The sequence below is a fragment of the Hyperolius riggenbachi genome, chromosome 12 (assembly GCF_040937935.1).
Source record: "Hyperolius riggenbachi isolate aHypRig1 chromosome 12, aHypRig1.pri, whole genome shotgun sequence".
NCBI lineage: Eukaryota > Metazoa > Chordata > Amphibia > Anura > Hyperoliidae > Hyperolius > Hyperolius riggenbachi.
The window spans coordinates 8,951,315-8,973,350 of NC_090657.1; the positions used below are offsets into that span (position 1 = coordinate 8,951,315).

A 22,036-nucleotide genomic window follows, 5' to 3' on the forward strand; every position below is an offset into this window, starting at 1 on the left:
TTTCTACTACCTACTGTAAGTGACAGCATTATAGGAGAAAAGTAATTTATGTCTCATTTTACTCTGGAAAAAAGCATACTTCTTATTTGTTTATTTTTGCACATATTTAAAATTTAAAAATGTTTCGCCTCAGTGCCCCTTTAAGTTTCTTTGGCTTGGTTGGCACTACTCACATTAATCCCCAGCATTTGTTTGGCTACACATCAAGTGGATATTGTATGCTGTGTTAAAGAGGATCTGTAACCTCAAAAAATCCCCTGGGGGGTACTCACCTCGGGTGGGGGAAGCCTCCGGATCCTAATGAGGCTTCCCACGCCGTCCTCCGTCCCTCAGGGGTCTCGCTGCAGCCCTCCGTGCAGCCGTGACGTAATATTTACCTTCCTGGCTCCTGCGCAGGCGCTCTGACGGCTGTCGGCTCCGAACTACACGGAAATACCCGATCGCCGTCGGGTCTGCTCTACTGCGCAGGCGCAAGTTTCCGGCGCCTGCGCAGTAGAGCGGACCCGACTGAGATCGGGTATTTCTGTGTAGTTCGGAGAGGAAAGCAGCCACAGCGCCCCCGCTGGAGCCAGCAAAGGTAAATATTGAAATTACAGTCGGGCCTGTCGCCGGCTGTTCGGAGGGCTGCAGTGAGACCCCCGTGGGACAGAGGACGGCGTGGGAAGCCTCATTAGGATCCCGAGGCTTCCCCCACCCGAGGTGAGTACCCCCCAGGGGATCTTTTTCATGTTACAGAGTCTCTTTAAGTAACTGTCTGCTCATTCTGAATGCTGTAGTTACTGAAAAGCAAGAAGTTTTGAATCAGGATGATACCATTTAAAAACGTTTTGCTTTTACTTATGGCTAACACGGTACAACACTCTACTGCTACTACTGTCATTAATGGATGAACACTGTAGAATGTCACTGGAACGTTGCATCCTTCACTATCTTGAAAAAGTATGCACATTTTCAAGTGAAGTACTAACTACATGGCATGAATAGGTTAGCTATTTCTATTCGCTCATAATGTCCACCGCTAGTTAATGTTTGCCTACTTAATTACATTATTGCAATCTTAAAGCTAATTTAAAAGCATGTGGATCTGCAGCTGTTGTTTAGTAAAACATTTCTGTTTACAAGGTGGTAGCAATACTGGGTAAGATGGAACGTTTCCGCAGTACACCATTCCATGCCAACATTTCCACCGCTCTTGATCGTTACTTGGAAGCAGTTCACAGGGTTCAGGCCCGACGTAGGGATGAGATGGTCAAAACAGCAGGTCGCCAAAGGCACGGAATGGCTCAACTCCAAGAGAACAGAGGTATACCACTTCGCTTCTAAAGCAGATTCTGCATTAGATTATGGCAACATGTATGTATTTTTAATGGACATTCTCATACCACAAACAAATATTATACTTAACCTTTACTGTCCCCAAGAAATATAGGTATCGTATGGGCAAAAACCAAGGGGAAAATATATATATACTGAACCCGGTGCATCCATGTTCCAGGAGATGTAGATGTTTTCCCCCAAATGTGTCCTCTTCTGTCCCCAGTGTGGCCCCCTCGGTCCCCGGTGTGTGTCCACTCCTTCCCGTGTATCTCCGCTTCCCCCCTGTATAAGTAGAAGTATAGCGGCAGCTGTCTTAAGGCTGGCACACACGTGTCTGATTTTTACAAAATTTCTCCCACCCAGCATTGGTATGTTTAAAAATACACCCCAAAACACATTATACTACTTCTCCTGAGTACGGCAATACCACATGTGTGGCACCTTTTTGCAGCCTAACTGCGCTAAGGGGCCCAAAGTCCAATGAGCATCTTTAGGCTTTACAGGGGTGCTTACAATTTAGCACCCCCCAAAATGCCAGGACAGTAAACACACCCCACAAATTACCCCATTTTGGAAAGTAGACATCCCAAAGTATTCAGAGAGGGGCATGGTGAGCCCGTGGCAGATTTCATTTTTTTGTTTGTCACAAGTTAGCAGAAATGGAAACTTTTTTTCTTTTTTTTTTTTTGTCACAAAGTGTGGTTTTCCGCTAACTTATGCCAAAAATAAAATCTTCTATGAACTCACCATGCCTCTCAGTGAATACTTTGGGATGTTTTCTTTCCAAAATGGGGTCATTTGGGGGGTATTTATACTATCCTGGAATTCCAGCACCTCATGAAACCTGACAGGGGGTCAGAAAAGTCAGAGATGCTTCAAAATGGGAAAATTCACTTTTTGCACCATAGTTTGTAAACGCTATAACTTTTACCCAAACTAATAAATATACACTTATTGGATTTTTTTTTATCAAAGACATGTAGCAGAATACATTTGGACAAAAATGTATATAGAAATGTTACTTTATTTGAAAAATGTCATCCCAGACTGACCACAACACATTAGGGCGATTAGTGAATCCCTCTGTTGTTTAATAGAATGAAGTAGGAGGCGCCCGTAGTATGTTTGTTGTATTTTTGGTTATAGTTAAGTGAAAATAGCGAATAAAAAATTATAATAAAAAATTATAATAATAAGTAAGATAACGGACGGTCCTACCTTAAAAAAGTAGTCACTTCGCTATATAGTAGGAGGCTCACAGGCGCCTAGGAAATCCGTCCTTCTGTTGCAAGGCACGGTACTCGACCTGAGGAAGCGGTTATTCCGCGAAACGCGTTGTCAATCAAAAGTGCCCAATAAAGCTTTTCACTTTCTATACTATATAGCGGAGTGACTACTTTTTTAAGGTAGGACCGTCCGTTATCTTACTTATTATTATTATTATTATTTTTTATTCGCTATTTTCACTTACCTATAACCAAAAATACAACACAAACATACTACGGGCGCCTCCTACTTCATTCTATTTGACGTCTTACCCCAAGTTAGGGGTTACCACTCCGGCGAGTGGATCTTTTGAAGAAGTTGCGACCAGATTCGGATAAGACCGAGCGGGGACGGTACTTCCCCGTATGCGCACGAAGTGGTTGCTTGGTTCGCAACCCAATTTTGTGAGTATAAATGCATATTTTCGTTCGAACTATCACCTTAACTCAACATACTACACCAGATTGGGCTCCCGGCTTCTCCTCCCGCCCTTTTCTTGTTTCCTTCACTACACCCCTGTTGTTTGCACCATAAGGGTGGGGGGGATCGACCAGAACCTCCATGATATATTCCTGTGGCTATATCTGGCACACCCGATACACTTGTACCATATACGTATGTATGTATATATATATATATATATATATATATATATACTTCTTTGCTAGATTTGAAAAAGACAACAATCGGCCTCCAGTCAACTTTGGGCCCACTACAGACTCACAGCCATTAATCCTTCACATACATGAAGTGCAGCAAGCACTCACAAATATCAACACCAGGAAAGCTGCAGGTCCTGATGGTGTGCAAGGACGTGTGCTCCAGGCCTGTGCTGGTCAACTAGCGAAAGTTTTTACACAAATATTCAACCTCTCTCTGTTCTTGGGTGTAGTCCCATCATGTCTTAAATCTACAACCATTGTGCCAGTCCCAAAAAATCCTAGGATAACCTGTCTTAATGATTATCAACCAGTTGCTCTAACCCCTGTCATCGCCAAGTGCTTTGAACTACTGGTAGCCACACACATCAAGGCCTCCATCCCAGCAAATATAGATCAACACCAGTTTGCTTACCGAACAAATAGATCGACTGAGGATGCCATCTGTGTAGCTCTCCATGCTGCCCTCTCACACCTGGAAAAGCCCAACTCCTATGTTAGGATGCTCTTTGTTGACTACAGCTCAGCATTTAACACCATTGTACCTAGCCAGCTGACCAACAAACTCCATGCACTAGGTCTTGCTCCCTCCATATGTACTTGGTTATTGGACTTCCTTACTAATCGCCCTCAAACTGTCGGACTAGGAAAACAGACATCCTCCACCCTTACCCTGAGCACTGGCGTGCCACAGGGCTGTGTATTAAGCCCTCTCCTCTATGCACTTTTCACCCATGACTGCCAGCCTATCCATACCTCAAACGTAATTGTTAAGTTTGCAGATGATACGACTGTCATTGGGCTTATATCAGACAATGAGGAAGCTGCATACAGAGAAGAAGTTAGGAACCTGACTGCATGGTGCGACATTAACAACCTGTTATTAAATACAAAGAAGACCAAAAAAATTATTCTGGACTTTAGGACCACCAAAAAGACTACTCACCTACCGCTAATGATCAATGCAGAGGCTGTGGAGAGAGTTTCCAGCTTCACATTTTTGGGAGTCACCATCGCAGAGAACCTGTCCTGGGCTGACAATGCTTTAGCTCTAACTGGCAAAGCACAATAGCGCCTCTACTTTCTGAGAAAACTAAGGAGCGCTGACCTCCCACAGAAGCTGCTGGTTAATTTCTACAGATGCACTATAGAAAGCGTTCTGACCAATTGCATGCTGGCCTGGTACAACAGCTGCACGAAGGCTACTAGAGAAGCCCTGCAGCGAGTTGTTAAAACAGCAGAAGCCATTATTGGCACTGAACTACCATCACTGGAACTTTTGTATAATTCTCGCAGCTCGAGGGCCAAAAACATTATCAAAGACAACACTCACCCTGGAAATGCCTTGTTTGAGCTCCTTCCATCAGGTAAACGTTTTAGATCAACCCGCACACACACAAACAGACTGAAAGACAGCTTTTTCCCATCCGCCATAAACTTGATAAACTCTGAATCCTCTCTGAAATAATTAACACTGTGTACAAATTGTTTAAACATCTGTAATACCTGGCATACTTGTATAATTTCTTCTCTTCCTTGTTACTATGTTCCCTATATGCACCGTGGGGTTGTCATGAAAAGTAATTTTGTTGTGTTACGCAATGACAATAAAGTGAATTGAATTGAATATATACAGTGTATATACATATATATATATATATATATATATATATATTTATATATATATATATATATATATATACACAGTATATATATATATATATATATATATATATCTCATCCATTATAATTAAACTATAATAAATTCTTGTTTTATTGTTACTACCGTGTTTCCCCTAAAGTAAGACACCCCCCCCCCCCCCCCCCTGAGAATAAGGCCTAGCAGGAATTCCTAGCATGCTTGAATTATAAGACATCCCCTGAATGTAAGCCCTAGCAGCAGCCCACATGGCACCAGCAAGTCGCGCTCCATACAAAGCCTGGATACAGGAGAGTAGCAGTAGAATGTGAGTTCTACAGTCCTGTATATGTGTCAGGCAATTTGTGTTTTTGTTGGAGCCATCCCTCCTGATCTGTCCTGATAAGCATCAGCAGCACTTCACCTCTTCCCAGGACACACAGCTCATCCTATCATAGCTCTGGGGAGCCTGACAGAGTTCTCTGTCTGCAAGAAATATTCAGCAGAATCAATTTCTTGTAAGTGAGAGCCAATATCTGCAAACCACAAGCTCTGTGCATGCTGCTTGTGTTTCAGCATGGCATGCAGTACATACATTTTGTATAGGAAAACTACCAGTGTTTCCCCCCAAAATAAGACATCCTCTGAAAATAAGCCCTAGCACTTCTTTTGGAGCACAAATTAATGTAAGACAGCGTCTTATTTTCGGGGAAACACGGGTAGTACAATAGGGCCTGTCCCTCAGGGACAAAGTTGGCATGTTAAAACAGATCGGCAAGGAATTTGCAGATTGCCCTTGCTGACTGCCGTTTTACAAATGATAATTACTTGATACAATATTGATTACCTTCCTTACAGAGGCAGAACATAAATAATTATTCAGGATTCCAATTGTTACGTTAATTATCCCAGTTTCGTCATCTGAAGCACTTCTTTTCACTACATATATTGCTGTATACTGGTAATCCTGCCCTCCCAGTCATGATTAGCCTGTGGTTGGGCACGTTGGAAGATCAACTAATGTTACTGCTCACTACACAAATGGCCCTGATAATTGAGTCAAGTAACAGGAAGAGGCAGGTTTGCTGCAATGTTCCCTCTTATCTCCCTTCCATTTCCTTCTCCTGAAGTGGATCCGAGATAAACTTTTACTCATTGCATGATTGTGTTCCTTTCATATAGTTTATAGGGCATTCCTCAAGCCAAATACTTTGTTGTTTTGTTTTAATTCTCTAATTCCCTAAACTAAACAAGCCTCGTCCACAGCTTTTCAGAGGGCCTTGACAGTAGCAAGGGCTTATGGGAGCTCAGTCTGGGCAGGAGGAGGGGGAGGTGTTACTAGCCAGAGATTTCAGAGGAGGAGGGGGGATTAGGTTTTCACAGGCTGAGGGCTGTAGATGCTATCAGCTTGCCTGTGTGTAATGTTTACAAACAACATGGCTGCCCTCTTTGTATTACAGGAAGAAATAATCATATTCTGTTGAAGCTGTTTGCAGCTAGATATGCTGTGGAAACGATCTAAACTTTAGATAAGATATATAGACAAGTTACTTAATAGTTAGTTAGAGGGAACATCACAGCAAGCCTGCCTTTTCCTGTCTTAAAATTTGACTTTAGCCAAAAGTAAAAATGTTCAAGGAGATTTTACGGGGAACAGGGTTAACAAGCAGAGGAATGGAGAACACACAGAGGCATGTGGATCCAGCATGAACATACCTCTATGCTTACCTTTGGGAGCTTTGCCTCAGGTCAGGTGTGCTTTAAGACTTTCTGGCCAATAGCTTCCTGTTTTGGCCTACACAAAATATGGCCATTACTATTTATAGAGGAAAAGAATTTTACAGTTGGAAAAAAATGTACAAACTGTAACTTGTACACAGTATGGAAGGTAAAATCCAGCTTCATGGAGACTATGATCCATATCCAATTGTTAACTGAATAAATCAGTGGATACCGTGCCTGAGAATCATAAGCATAGAAGCGAATATTTAGTAATCATTGCAGTGAAGAGTGTCCAGTCAGACCTGACAAGCTTGAGATGTGAGCATGAGTGTTTGGTATATGCATGAACTCAGAACAAGAGAAAAACATGAAATGCGAAATGGTCCTGTTGTGTGTAAGGGTGTGGTCTTCAGCAGGGTTATCAAGCTGGACCTGGGCTGTGATGGTGGACACATCTGGAAGATGGAGAGCAGTGCGAAGCTGCAAGAGGTGTGGCCATAGGGAAATTAGCCCTCTCTGACCCTCCCCCCCCCCCATACTTTGTGGAACAGTTTTGCATTTTGACAAAGCTGTTCCTGCTCATCCTTATGATTTATCTGCACATTGGGCTGCCTGGATTTGTCAGTAAAGATACAAAATTCTCAATTTGGGTGCTGATCATATCACCACTGTTTCAGCATCCTTCACTATGGTGTGATGTAACTGCACTGCCACTTACTAACCATTTTGTAAATTAAAAGGGACTCAGAGCACCTCTCATGGGCATGCCTTTAAGCCAGACGACTTCCAACAAAGTCGTGCTATGACCCCTCTGGAGGAGCCTCTTTCAATGGCCATGCGTGTCACTTCCTCTTCCTGCTTCATTCAGTGATGCACTTCTCTAACAGAGAAGACAGGGGTGACCAGGAAGTTATAACATAGCCAAGATGGCAGCCGCAATTTTTAAATTGAAATCGAACGAAAACGATTTGGTGTAGAACGGCATCAAATGAAAGAGGAGAGCACAAGCTACAGAAAGGTATGCATCTTTAAGTACTTTGCAGTACAGGTCGGAGTCTTAAAGGCATGCCCATGAGAGGTGCTCGGAGTCCCTTGAAGGACAGGTCCCGCATTTATGATCTTCGGCACATTAATAAATCAGGTACAAGTTTTGCTAAATTGTGTTTTCTGTTCTCCATTCCAGATGTATTTATCCTTGCCGATTCCATCAGAGAGATGGCATTTGCAACGCGGAAAGCCCGCACAGCTCTGTGGTGTGCCTTGCAGATGACACTGCCTAAGAGCTTTCCTGGAGACGGTAATGGAAAAGTCAGCGATAAACACCTATACTAGTTTTATCAAGATGGACGTTGAAATGATTTCTTATTAGTTTGATATTTATTTAATTAGCAGAGTTTCTAGATGGCTGATGTTCTAGAGTTTGTCTTGAACTATCAGTGCTTGTTTTAAGAAAAGTCAAGCATGTTTTCCCCATCTGATTTTTAGATTGGCTTTAATAATGGTCATATTTTGCACTGCCTCTGTCTGGTCAGGACAGCAGAAAGACTGGACAAGGGGGGTATTTATTTATGGGTTGGTTTCTGTCCCAATATTTGTGTGTATCATCACAGCTTAAAAATACACCAGACCAATTCAACAAATTAAGGCCCAAAAGTTAATTTTAATATTTTATTTTAGAGTGAACATAGGTCGAGACTGTCTGTAGCTTTAGGAGGGCCCTCAGATCTGTGCTTCAGTCACGATTTCACAGATAATGAGTCGAATGTTCATAGATATGGTTACAGCGGGTTCATTGTTTAGAAATCATTGCGGGCGGTACAATCCACAGCCTGTAAACCATATGCTGAGAAGTCAATTGAAAAGCATCAAAGTATTTATTTACTAAAATTCTTAAACGCGCTTTCAGATTAGTGATGGGACCTAATCTTGATTTTGGAATTCTCCCAAAGGCTTGCTAACATGAATTTCTGGGTGGAGTTCAGTATGTTTCATTGGTGTATTCGATCATTTTAGCAGTTTATTGATTTCCCAGTTGCCCATGTTTGGCTGCTACATAAGCAATACCAGGGCACACAAGCAGTTTGTGGCTGTCAGTTGACATGTGTCACCTGCAGATGAAGCATTGCATTCTGTGGTGTATGCTGTGGAGCAATGGCTTTGTCACACAGGCAGTATTAGATGCTTTGTCTGGCAGGGTTGTGTGGTTGGCTGAACCGAAGGGGAGGAACGTTATCGAACCAAGAAATCCAGAGCTAAGCTTGTACACGCATCTTCAGTTTCTGTTTTTTTTACAGAGGTGTGGGGCCGCTAGTGCATGGTGAGTGCGCTTGTCTGTGGACCAAGATCTGGTGCAGAAGGGATTTCATTCTAGTTATTATTATTTTATTTTATTTTTTCATTTTGGGTGATTTTTTTTATAACTGCGCATCTCTTGGACAGATTTCACTTCCTGTCCCTGGGATTTCTATGGAGGTTTGTAGCTTAACTGCAAAACAGTCCCAGGCAGAGGAAATTAGGGGCTATACCATAAAAGCTAATAGAGATAGTCAGTGATATGCTACAGAATAATCTCATTATACACTCTGGTATAGTAAACTACATCTCCAGGTACCGGCCAATCTCCATTATAAGTCTAGGGGAGCAACGCCTGATATAATACAACTTGTTATAGTAAACATGTTTTTATGCCCCTACGTGACACTGACTCTGGATGTAGTAAACAGTGGGCGGTGCATGCGTCATATGTCAGTGGGTGGAGCATACATCAGATGTCAGTGGGCGGTGCATGCGTCATATGTCAGTGGGTGGCACATGCGTCATATGTCAGCGGCCGGTGCATGCGTCATATGACAGTGTGCGGTGCATGTGTCATATGTCAGTGTGAAACCCACGGTCTGCTGCTCTCTGCAGGCTGGTTGCAAGTAAGTTGATGCCTGATAACAGTTGTTTGAGCACAGTACAGGCTGCTTTCACTTGTAATGCACATCAGAGCGGGCCTACTCGCTGCAAAACTAAGGAGAGTAGAGAGGAGAGTGTTAAGTCCCGCCCGCGGAGGTATCGGAGCCACTCGCATTACAGATGTCAGTGGCTTATCCTAATTGCCTGCATTTTGAAGAGAGGCCTCAAATTGTTTCAAGTGTGAGCAGAACACGTGCTGCAAGTCCCGCCTGCAGAGGTATCAAAGAAACTCACAGGAAGCGAGTGGCTGCCTTTTTTCAATGATGGCTGCAATTTTTAAGGAGCCCTGGATACTGTACCAGCAATATGTCCGGACTGGCTATGCAGCCCTAAGGTATGCTTAACCTTGTAGTCCACCAAACGTGCAACTGCTTGTACTGTACCTCCAGTGGGAGGACAGAGCTGCTCCTGTGCAGCAGAGAATGCACCAGGGCATGCTGGGCCATTTCTAGGACACGTGCTTGTACTGTATCTCCAACGTGAGGACATAGCTGGTCCTGTGCAGCAGAGAATGTACCAGGGCATGCTGGGATATTTCTAGGACAAGTGCTTGTACTGTACCTCCAATGGGAGGACAGAGCTGGTCCTGTGCAGCAGAGAATGTACCAGGGCATGCTGGGATATTTCTAGGACAAGTGCTTGTACTGTACCTCCAATGAGAGGACAGAGCTGCTCCTGTGCAGCAAAGAATGTACCAGGGCATGCTGGGCAATCTCTAGGGCCATTTCTGATACAGTACAATCTCGTTATGGTAAACTCCATGGGGCCAGGAAAAGTGGTTTACTATATCAGAAGTTTACTTTATTAGACAGTGTCCTAGAAATATCCCAGCATGCTCTGGTACACTCTCTGCTGCACAGGAGCAGCTCTGTCCTCCCATTGGAGGTGCAGTACAAGCACTTGTCCTAGAAATGGCCCAGCATGCCCTGGTACATTCTCTGCTGCAAAGGGGCAACTCCCATTGGAGGTACAGAACAAGCACTTGCACATTTGGTGGACTAAAAGGTTAAGTATACCTTAGGGCTGTATCGTCAGGCTGGACATATTGCTGGCACAGTATCCAGGTCTCCTCAAAAATTACTGCCACTAGCTTCCAGTGAGTGGCTCCGATACCTCCGTGGGCGGGACTTGCAAGCATGTGCCTTGCAGCACCAGCCTGAAGAGACAGATGATGCATGCACTGCCCACTTTTTACTATGTCTAGAGTCACGCAGGGGTTAAAAAACGTTTACTATAACAGAGGTTTTATTATATCTGGGTTTACTATACCAGGCATTGCTTCCATGGACTTATAATGGGAGATTGGCCGGGACCTGGAGAGGTTGTTTCGTATACCCAAATGTTTACTATACGTTATAATAAGTTTATTATAACAACATTATACTGTATAGTAAACCACTTGGAGTTTAGTATAATGAGATGTTACTGTAATAATTCTGGCTTGCATGCAGACTCTCTGCCAGTTATATGAGGTTTGCATTAACCCTCCTGGCGGTTTGCTAAATATCCGCCAGGGGGCAGCAAATCTGTTTAAAAAAAAAAAATTTCATGTAGCCGATTTCATGCATCCCCCCAGTTCAAAGAACGGGATCTCCTGGAGGGCTTCCCCCGTCGCCATAGCGTGACGTCAAAGGGGACTCCGATCCACCCCACAGCGCTGCCTGGCACTGATTGGCCAGGCAGCGCACGGGGTCTGGGGGGGGGAGGGCGCGACGAATAGCGGCGGATCGACGGGTAGCGGCGGCGATTGCACACGCAGCTAGAAAAGTGCTAGCTGCGTGTAGCAAAAAAAAAAAATTATGCAAATCGGCCCAGCGGGGCCTGAGCGGTGCCTTCCGGCGGCATAGCCTGTGCTCAGCACGGGCTTACCACCAGGGAGGTTAAATTTGCATGCAAGCTGGTAATAGCATCTCAGTGACCATCTCTCAAAGCTAGTGTCACTTGTTGCTGTCTGTCACTGTAAGATTTATCATTTCATGTTTGATTAGAAATTCTCTGTTAACACAGGACAGCAATGAAAATCCTTACAGCACTATTCATGTTTTATTTAAGTTTCATAGCACGCAATCCAGGGATATCTTTACCCATAGGCCCCTCTCCTCTTTTTGTGCATCACGAAACATAAACTATCCAGCATTGGCCAGGCATTGGAAGTCTTACGATTGGCTCAACAGAAGTTGTTTAATAGCTGATCATTGGAGGAGAGACAATACTGTTTTGTGAAATGTCACTTGGGGTGAATTAACTTTGGGTTGGGTGTCGCCATTGTGAAGTCATTTAACTGCATTTTACTAATTTAAAAGATAAAAGAAAAAAAAAAACCTTAGAAGTCCCTTTTGATCCTTTGAGTTGGCCATTTTAAATATTTAGTTTTAGCATAGGTAAGCATTCTGATATTTAATATACTGGTTAGTGTTCTCCCCTGGCTCTTTTAGCCGGGCGCTCCACCCGGCTAGTTTTGCTGAGCACCCGGCTGTTATCACCTCCCCTCCTCCTTTGCTGTAAGCAGAGTTGTGCAGAGAAGCGCCGGCCCTGCATTCTCTCATCTCGCCCCACCCGGCTACTTTTTCATGCCACCCGGCTGAAAAAACAATTCTGGGGAGGACACTGCTGGTAGTAGTCTAGTTCATAGTACACTGCTTATGTTTTAAGCAGTGCTACTTTTGTCATTAAATTGTTTTTCCTCATAATGCAAGTATCTCTCACTTATATTGCATGAAATGGTGTTCTGACTGCACTCCATTGTTTGGCCCCATTGGCTGTAGCACTGGAAATCGCTGACAGGTAGACATATAATGTATTTATCTGACACAGGTGAATCCTGTTTTCTGTCAGGCATTGACAGGTGACTTACTTTTGGGTGCTTTAGAGCTTTTGGAGTCTATTTAGTTGCAAACCATTCCAGCATGTACCCTGATCATCCATTTATTAACTTGCTATTACTACAAATAGAGCACTTAATAAACGATCTAAAATGGTGTAGATGGCTATTACATACATATATGTATTGAAGGCAACTCTATAATGATATATAATGTACATCCTGCTGCAAGTGAATAAAGTGCTTTTGTTAAAAGAAAGTAGCTTGAATTGTTTTAATTTTTTGCACAACAGTACATATCATTCATATCATTACTGTTAAAGAGGAACTCCAGTGCAAATAATGTAATAAAAAAAAGTGCTTCATTTTTACAATAATTATGTGTAAATGATTTAGTCAGTGTTTGCCTATTGTAAAATCTTTCCTCTCCCTGATTTACATTCTGATATTTATCACATGGTGACATTTTTACTGCTGGCAGGTGATGTCAGTGGAAGGAGATGCTGCTTGCTTTTTTGGCAGTTGGACGCAGCTGTAAACAGCTGTTATTTCCCACAATGCAATGAGGTTCACAGACAGGAAACTGTCATGACCATGGTCCTGACATCACTCTGTGGGAGGGGTTTCACCACAATATCAGCCATACAAATATTACTGGTGATCCATTTGTGAAAATGAATAGATTTCTCATGTAAAAGTGGGTATCAGCTACTGATTGGGATGAAGTTCAATTCTTGGTCACGGTTACTCTTTAAGTGTAATGTTGTGGGATTCTCTTGAGATTCATCTGTCCTCAGTCAGTATAACAAATTAAACTGTTTAGAGCAGTGCTGGACGATTTACTAGATATAGAGGACCTAGGGGTGTAACAATAGACCCTGCAAGGGATGCAGCCGCAGGAGGGCCCAGAAGCCACAGGGGGCCCTGTCCTGATAGACTGACATCTAAGTGCAATGAGAGAAAAAAACGTTGTGCTCTCTGGACAATTGTTCTAATGACTGCATCTGCTCAGCCACTGATAACGAATCATACAAGTTTTGCAGACAAAGTTTTGTAAGTTTTTGTGCAGCATGCGCTTGTGTACAGAGCCTCTCTACCCCTCCCCAAGTGCTGTGTACTGTAGTGATGCTGGAGGAGTCCGCAGAGCCCCGCCCCCAGCCTCTCCACCCCTCCCCAAGTGCTGTGTACTGTAGTGATGCTGGAGGAGTCTGCAGAGCCCTGCCCCTAGCCTCTCTACCCCTCCCCAAGTGCTGTGTACTGTAGTGAGGCTGGAGGAGTCCACAGAGCCCTGCCCCTAGCCTCTCTACCCCTCCCCAAGTGCTGTGTACTGTAGTGATGCTGGAGGAGTCCGCAGAGCCCCGCCCCCAGCCTCTCCACCCCTCCCCTCCCCAAGTGCTGTGTACTGTAGTGATGCTGGAGAAGTATGCAGAGCCCCGCCCCCAGCCTCTCTACCCCTCCCCAAGTGCTGTGTACTGTAGTGATGCTGGAGGAGTCTGCAGAGCCCCGCCCCCAGCCTCTCCACCCCTCCCCAAGTGTGGTGTACTGTAGTGATGCTGGTGGAGTCTGCAGAGTCCCACCCCCAGCCTCTCCACCCCTCCCCAAGTGCTGTGTACTGTAGTGATGCTGGAGGAGTGTAAAGCCCCTCCCCAACCTCTCCTCCCCCTCCCCAAGTGCTGTGTACTGTAGTGATGCTGGAGGAGTCTGCAGAGCCAGTTCTACTCCATCAGGGATGGACAGAGTGAGTGTAATAAGCTGAGGCTGGGAACACACTCGTCTGTCGGTTTTCTGTATGCGCTTTCTGCACACCATGGGCTTGATTCACAAAGCAGTGCAAACTGTTTACCACGGGAGTGCTAAACAGTTTGCACGTGAAGTGCTTTTCGCGGACTTTGCGCGCGCAATAGTCCGCGAAAAGCACTTCACGTGCTAACTGTTAAGCACTCCCGTGGTAAACAGTTTGCACCGCTTTGTGAATCAAGCCCATGGTGTGCAGAAAGCGCATACAGAAAACCGACAGACGAGTGTGTTCCCAGCCTCAGCTTATTACACTCACTCTGTCCATCCCTGATGGAGTAGAACTGGCTCTGCAGACTCCTCCAGCATCACTACAGTACACATTTTATCACAGAAGCTAATGTAACTGATAGAGAAAATGCTCCCAGTGCTTCACTGCTGTCTGTTTTTATCTGCATGGGGAAAACACACATACAAGTGTGCACTAGCCAACCAAATAACATTGTTTCTCAATTTACCTGTGCAGCGGGAAGGGGGGGGGGGGAGCAGCGGGGGGGGGGGGGGGTGAAGAGACAGGTTTGGCAGGAGGGGCCCCATCCAAAGTGTCGTAAGGAGGCCCAGTGATTTCTAGTTACACCCCAGAGAGGACCTCAAGTGTGGCCTGGCTCTGATAAAGGGTCACACATTACATTTTGAGATGCACATCTCTGGTCCTGACCTTGTGACCAGTGGTTCTCGGGTACCCCTTTTCAAAATCTGAATTGATCCGGATACCCAGATATCCGGATCCAAACTTTTTGCTATCCGGATAGAATAGAAAAACCGGAAGTGGCCTTTAAATTGCTTCTAAAACTTTTTTTAGGGTCTATGAGGCATGTAGCATCATGTTTTTTAAAAGGGAAACACTAATTGATTATGTAGGGACTTAAAATCCCCCCCCCCCCCCCCAAAAAAATGGCTGTCAATTAACATCAGGACTAGGTTCCAGACAGCGTTTGTGCAGCCCACATTGTGTCCAAAGTCCAACCGCACAACTGGGACATGACAGTTTTCAGCCCAGACACCTCCAAAAAATTACGCAGAAATTGTGTTTTAAATTAAATATAGGTGGTATCGGTGGCCTGTGGCACCCTAGCCTGGCGGTGGGAGCTTCATAGGCAGCAGGAGCAGGACAATGCAACAGCAGGTGTTGCACTTTGCATTTTGCACTTGGCACTTTGCATTTGGCATGTGCAAAGTGCCATGTGCCGAGTGACAGACAGCAGAGGAGAAGACACTAGTGCACACTAACTGTCACACTGGCACTGCTCAGCAGCACAGCAGTTCTGTAGTAAGCTAACACAGTAGTACTACTACTCTAACAACTAACTAGCACTGACTGCAGTACTACAGTACTAACTACACAATAACACAGTAATCCTAATCCCTAACCTATACTGCAGCTAGCTAAGGCTAATAGCAGGCAGCAGCTGGCCTGGTCTGTGCACAGCACACACACAGACACATAGCAGCAGCCCTGCAGCACACACTCTGTCACACAATGAACTCAAGCTAATTAACAATACAACAATAGTGTAGTGATAGTGAAGGGGGTTAATCACTGAACAGCTTTAGGTTTATCACTGTATACAGCACTTGCTAGGCCAGCAGCACTGGAGCATGTCTGAGCACTGCAGTCACACAGGACGAGATTTCTCATCATGGCACCCACAGGGGGGCTGGCCAGGGTTCCTTTCTGTGATTGGGTGCCAGGGCTTAGGCTGGGAGCCCTCTGATTGGCTCAATGAGGTCAGGTGGGGCTGGCCAGGGTTCCCCTCTTTAATTGGTTGCCAGGGCTTTAGCTGGGAGCCCTCTGATTGGCTCAATGACGTCAGGGACGTCATCTCCTTAGTTACAGTATCTCAATAGTCGGATATCCGGATTTCCAGCCAACTATCTGCGGATAGCTATCCGGATTTGCCCAGGTATCTGGAATCCGGACCAGAGGTCGGATAGCTGAAAAAGGTTCGGCTATCCGGGTTACCCAGATATCCGGATGATCATCACTGCTTGTGACCAGCTCTGAAGCCTTCTACATACTTCCTCCAGGATACTGCGCTCTCAAGCATCAAATCCACCTCTTGCAGTGATATTGCTCACGAGAAAAACAAGCATATCATAGTACAAATTCTTCCAAGCTGTACAGGCGTGGAAAGTCGGCTTGGAAGAATCTGTACTATGATATGCTTGTTTTTACTTCGGATCATGTGAGTGCACTACTTTTTAGTTTTTAAATAAATGTATGTTTTTACACTATAAGGAGTTCCTTCAGTTGTTTGTTAGGTCATGCATAGCGAGCCCTGAAATGACATGCTCCATTTGTTGATCCGTATGCTGAGGCTGCGCTGTTTGGGACTTGCTGGGAATAATCAAAGCGAGGTTGCTGTCTTATAATTTGGACGGCAGAGCATCAGGTGAGAGGCCATGTGTGACTTTGTGGGAGGCTTTGTGCACTAGAGGAGAGTGTGGGAACCTTTGAGGCATAAGGTGCTTTTATTGCTGTCTGTGACCTGGCAGCTGTAATATAATATGGTGAGGGCCTGTGATACCTATTTTTTTCGGAGGATGCACATACAGATGTTTTTCTAGCACTGGGTGCTTTGGGATATAGACACTTCAATAATACAGTATCACGCTATGGTTTTGGTTTTTTCTCTTGAGCAATATCACTGCAAGAGGTGGATTTGATGCATGAGAGCGCAGTATCCTGGAGGAAGTTGGAATACACATTATATGCTTGGTGAACTATATTGCGATCCATAGACACGTAAAAATTGATGGACTAGAATTGGTCATGTGTGGTTATAGTACAGTGTTCTCCACAGGCTCTTTTAGCCGGGTGCTCCACCAGGCTAGTTTTGGTGAGCGCCCGGCTGTCATCGGCTCACCTCCTCCTCTGCTGTAAGCAGAATTGTGGAGAGAAGCTCTGGCCCTGCATTCTCTCATCCCACCCCACCCGGCTACTTTTTCATATCACCCGGCTGAAAAAAATTTCTGGGCAGAACACTGTAGTATCTCTAAATGTATTTTGAGCCAGTAGGTGGCAGGCTTGGGCTTGAAAAGACTCCACAGAAGAGTGACTCAGATATAATGATTTCAGGTCAAACCTAGACTGAGCCAGTCGGGGATTCTTATTACAGCTGCTAATATACTAATTAAGAAGATAAGAATGAAACTAAAAGCAGGGTAGGTGTTTACTGTCATTTTCCCACTGATAAATGTAATAAAATACATGAGGATGCTTCCTCTCTGGTTCTCTTTAAACAGGAACTGTGGCCAAAATCTTAAAATTTAAAATATACCAATAAGTAGTACATTTCTCCCCGAGTAAAATGAGCCATACATTACTTTTCTCCTATGTTGCTGTCACTTACAGTAGTAGAAATCTGACATTACCGACAGGTTTTGGACTAGTCCATCTTCTCATAGGGAGGTTCTCAGGGTTTTCTTTATTTTTAAAAGCACATAGGCCCAGTGCACACCAAAAACCTCTAGCAGATCCGCAAAACGCTAGAGGTTTTTGAAGCAGATTTCAGAGCGATTCTAGGCATGATTAGAGAGGTTTTCTAAACATGCCTAGCGTTTTGGGAGCGTTTTTGTGTAGCAGATTACACTTATTGTTACAGTAAAGCTGTTACTTAACAGCTTCTGTAACAAAACCGCCTGGAAAACAGCTCTGATCTGGCATTTTTCAGAGCGGTTTTCCACTTTCCTATACTTTCCAATGAGGCAGAAACACCTCAGAAATCTAAGAAAATGCTGCAACCCCCAAGTTTGCATTTGTGAAAAAAACGAGTCGCTCTGGTGTGCACCAGCCCATTCACTTTCATTAGCCAAGTGGTCTTCCCCCTGCAAGCGTTAAACGCTCCAGAACCGCTCTGGTGTGCACCAGCCCTTAGTGAATGGCAGTTGCTCCGTCCAACTGCCAAAATAGTGTACAGCGAGCAGGGAGGCTGGCCAGCATCTTTGTATTAATCATTTTACAGGGAATATATTTATAAAGGCCATGCTGAGAATCCCCTATGGAGAGATGGACTAGTCCAAAACCTGTCGGTAATGTCCAGGGCTGTGGAGTCGGAGTCGGGCAATTTTGGGTGCCTGGAGTCGGAGTCGGGAAAAAATGCACCGACTTCGACTCCGACTCCTAATGAATTTGTAACTGTAATTAAAATAGAAAATGTGATAAAATGTTCTATTTCCCAGATAATAGTCATTAAAAATAATGTATATATACAGTAATAGCTGTGCTTAGTCCACAAAAATGAAATAAACCAGTCAAAATTAGTTACTTGTGCTGCTTCAATAAAGCAGTCCCCGTATTTTTAAGGTCAGATATACACATCTGATTGTGACTGTATATATGATGTGTACACAGGAATCTCTTATATATACTAAATAACATCTATGCTGTAAGAATAAAGCCTGATGTGTAGCTGTGTCACTAATAGAGATGGTCAACGAGATGGAAATAATTCTGCATTGATGCTGATTTATGCAAATGTATGCACTCCCTTTGCTGATGAAATCAAATAATTTGATATGTTATTAAAATTTGGTTTGGTGACTACAAATTAAAGGGTAACTGAAACGGATGAAAAGTAAAGTTTTATACATACCTGGGGCTTCCTCCAGCCCCCTTCAGGCTAATCAGTCCCTCGCTGTCCTCCACCACCCGGATCTTCTGCTATGAGTCCTGGTAATTCAGCCAGTCAGCGCTGTCCGGCCGCATGCTGCTCCCACAGCCAGGAGCATTCTGCACCTGCATAATAGTGCTGCACAGGTGTAGTATGCTCCTGGCGGCGGAGTGTGTGCATGCGCACTACGCCTGACTGGCTCAAGTACCTGGACTCATAGCAGAAGATCCAGGTGGTGGAGGAGGACACACAGGGACTGATTATCCTGAAGGTGGCTGGAGGAAGCCCCAGGTATGTATAGTACTATACTCTACATATGCACTCCCCACAGAGCTGCAGGAATCCACTGAGAATGCTGTGCACATTGAACACAGAGGTGTTGTCTGTTTACAATCTCCTCATTCCCCTGCAGAGTACCTGCACATCATTCTTACATGTACCCACACTTACATTGCCTAGGGCCTGATAGATGTTCTTTGTTCCGGTTTGTACCTTTTACAAGTACTCTTACCAAGGACTAGTTTTAGTCTAAAGGGAATAAATATAGTAGTCTACATATCCTTCTCACTTCAGTTGTCTTGTAAAATTCCTAAGCGTTGGCAGTTAAGAGACGAATTTCATGTTACATACTTTTAATCAACAAAATTGTAATATGCAAATTAGAGGAGTCGGAGTCGTGGAGTCGGAGTCGGTGGAATCCTAAACTGAGGAGTCGGAGTCGGTGGATTTTTGGACCGACTCCACTGTCAGATTTCTACTACTTACTGTAAGTGACAGCAACATAGGAGAGAAGTAATTTATAGCTCTTTTTACTCTGGGAGAAATGTACTTCTTATATGTATGTGTTTTAAATTTTAAGATTTTCTCTACAGTTACTCTTTAAATCTGCTCCATTGTGCTCTGTTCATCGTCCTAAACACCCCACCTTGTAGTACTGGATTTTACATATATTTCCTGTTGATTCCAACTGACCTAAGTCAGTGCAGTGTACGCAATGTGCATGTGGGGGGCAATCTTACTGATATTGTAGCTCGGTAATGTCTGAGGAGTCTACAGATCTTCGAGGTTCTACAAGGAGCTGTGGCAATCACTAACTGGTTTACTGATTTAATAGTTCTGGCCCTCTCCTTCTCTCTGTAGTCACTCAAGGTGCTGCTTGCTGAAGTACAAAGCTATGAAAAAGTCACTGAAATAATGTGATATTTATATTTAATATATAGGGCTTGATTCATAAAGTGGTGCAAACTGTTAGCACGCTGGTGAAAAGCCCCTTATCACGCCTAAACTCAGTTTAGGCATGATAAGTTTAGGCATGATAACTATAGCACCGCAGTGCACAGCTGATCAAAAGTTTTGCACTAGCAAAGTCTGGTGCGTGAAACGTCGCATGGAGTTTAATGGCGCTGCTTTGCGCGCGGGACTTTGCGATCTAAACTTATCACGCCTAAACTTATGCCTAAACTTATCATGCCTAAACTGAGTTTAGGCATGATAAAATGGTTATCACGCCTAAAGTCTTTAACTGGGTTATCACCGCTTTGTGAATCGAGCCCATAGTGTATGCTTAGTTTGGTGGGCTTAATCCAGCAGGGCAGCGTCCCTGAGTAAGGGCTGGTGCACACCGGAGCGGTTCTGGAGCGTTTTTTAAAACGCTTGCAGGGGGAAAACCGCTTGGCTAATGAAAGTGAATGGGCTGCTGCACACCAGAGCGGCTCATTTTTTCCCACAAACGCAAACTCGGGGGGCTGCAGCATTTTTTAGATTTCTTAGTGGAAAACCGTTGTGAAAAACGCTAGATCAGAGCGGTTTTCCAGGCGTTTGTGTTACAGAAGCTGTTCAGTAACAGCTTTACTGGAACAATGTATGAAATCTGCTACACAAAAACTCTCCAAAAAACTCTAGGCATGTTTAGTAAATCTCTCTATACATGCCTAGAATCGCTCTGAAATCTGCCTAAAAACCTCTAGCGTTTTGCAGATCTGCTAGAGGCTTTTGGTGTGTTCCTGAGCCCAGCAGAGGTAAAGAACCCCAATGGTGGCAGAATACAGGCGAGAAGATCCAGAAGGGAGGGGGAAATGAGCCTAGTGAAAATACACTATCCGTTCTCATAGGCTTGTATGGAATCTGTGAGCATCTGCAGAGTTTATCCTTTTGGGGACCGACATAGTTTGAATCTACGTCCAGCAGGTGGTGCTGCCGCCCTGACCGGACATAGATTCAACGTCCATGATAACGAACCATCCAGACGCGATTGTGCACACCGGAGAGGGGAGATTAAGCTGTCAGATGACGCTCTGGCCGGCATCCTTGCTGTATTGACGCTAAGTGCCGGGTCCCGGTTTGATGACGTTTTCAACCCGCAACTTAGTGTCACTACAAGCGGGGAACCCAGCGCGAGCGGAGGTGTCCACAGCTGCTCATCGCTGGAGCCTGGGAGGTGAGTAAAGGCTGCTGGCAAAAGGGGGGACATCTGGAGGCGGACACACACACAGCCTAGCAAACCCCAGCAGGGATCCGGCTGCCTGACCCCCCCCCCCCCCCCAAAGCCCCCCCGCATGTGAAATGCCGGGTCCTTAACCTCCTGGGCGATACAATACTAACGCCAGGGGGCGGCGCAGCACTTTTATTTTTTTAATCATGTAGCCTAGCGCTAGCTACATGATAGCTGCTGTGCAGCGGCATCCCCCCACCACCTCCGATCGCGAGGCGATCAGAGCAAACAGAAAAGAACGTGATTTCCTGTTTGGCTTCCCCCATCGCCATGGCGACGTTTGGGATGACGTAAACGACGTCAGAGGGAGTCCCGATCCACCCCTCGGCGCTGCCTGGCACCGATTGGCCAGGCTGCGCACTGGGTCTGGGGGAAGGGCGGCACGGCGGGTAGCAGCGAATCGGCACGGAGCGGCGGCAATCGGTATATACACACAGCTAGCAAAGTCCCCTTCCCTGCCTCTCCTTCTTGCGCTGCTTCCCCCTTCTGCTCATGGCCTCTGGGGGAGGCCTTTGTGACACCCCCTCCCTGTCCGTCACCCAGTACACCACGCCCCCTGGCTCCCATTGAACGGAACTGCCCCTGGGATGCAGACAGGAAATTTCAAAATAATTATTCCAAAAAGTAAAAACATGCAATGCACAAACATTTTGCAATACAATTTGCACCCAAGATGGAATCAGCATTGTACTGACCGTTTCTGCCTGTACCCATGGCCCACTATTTCCACAGACATCAGATTCGCTCAGACGTGTC

The 22,036-nt window shown here is 44.9% G+C and overlaps 1 protein-coding gene across 2 annotated transcripts in view; it reads left to right on the top strand.

Annotated features, from left to right (window-relative positions):
- Nucleotides 1-9,841, top strand: part of MEIOC (meiosis specific with coiled-coil domain) — a 51,265-nt gene extending 41,424 nt beyond the window's left edge. For both annotated transcript variants that reach the window (XM_068262873.1, XM_068262874.1), the window contains 2 exons: nucleotides 1,123-1,303; nucleotides 7,787-9,841. In XM_068262873.1, the coding sequence (XP_068118974.1) occupies nucleotides 1,123-1,303; nucleotides 7,787-7,935 (330 nt within the window). In that variant the 3' untranslated portion in view covers nucleotides 7,936-9,841. The remainder of the gene's footprint in view (nucleotides 1-1,122; nucleotides 1,304-7,786) is intronic.
- Nucleotides 9,842-22,036: the final 12,195 nt, after the last annotated feature.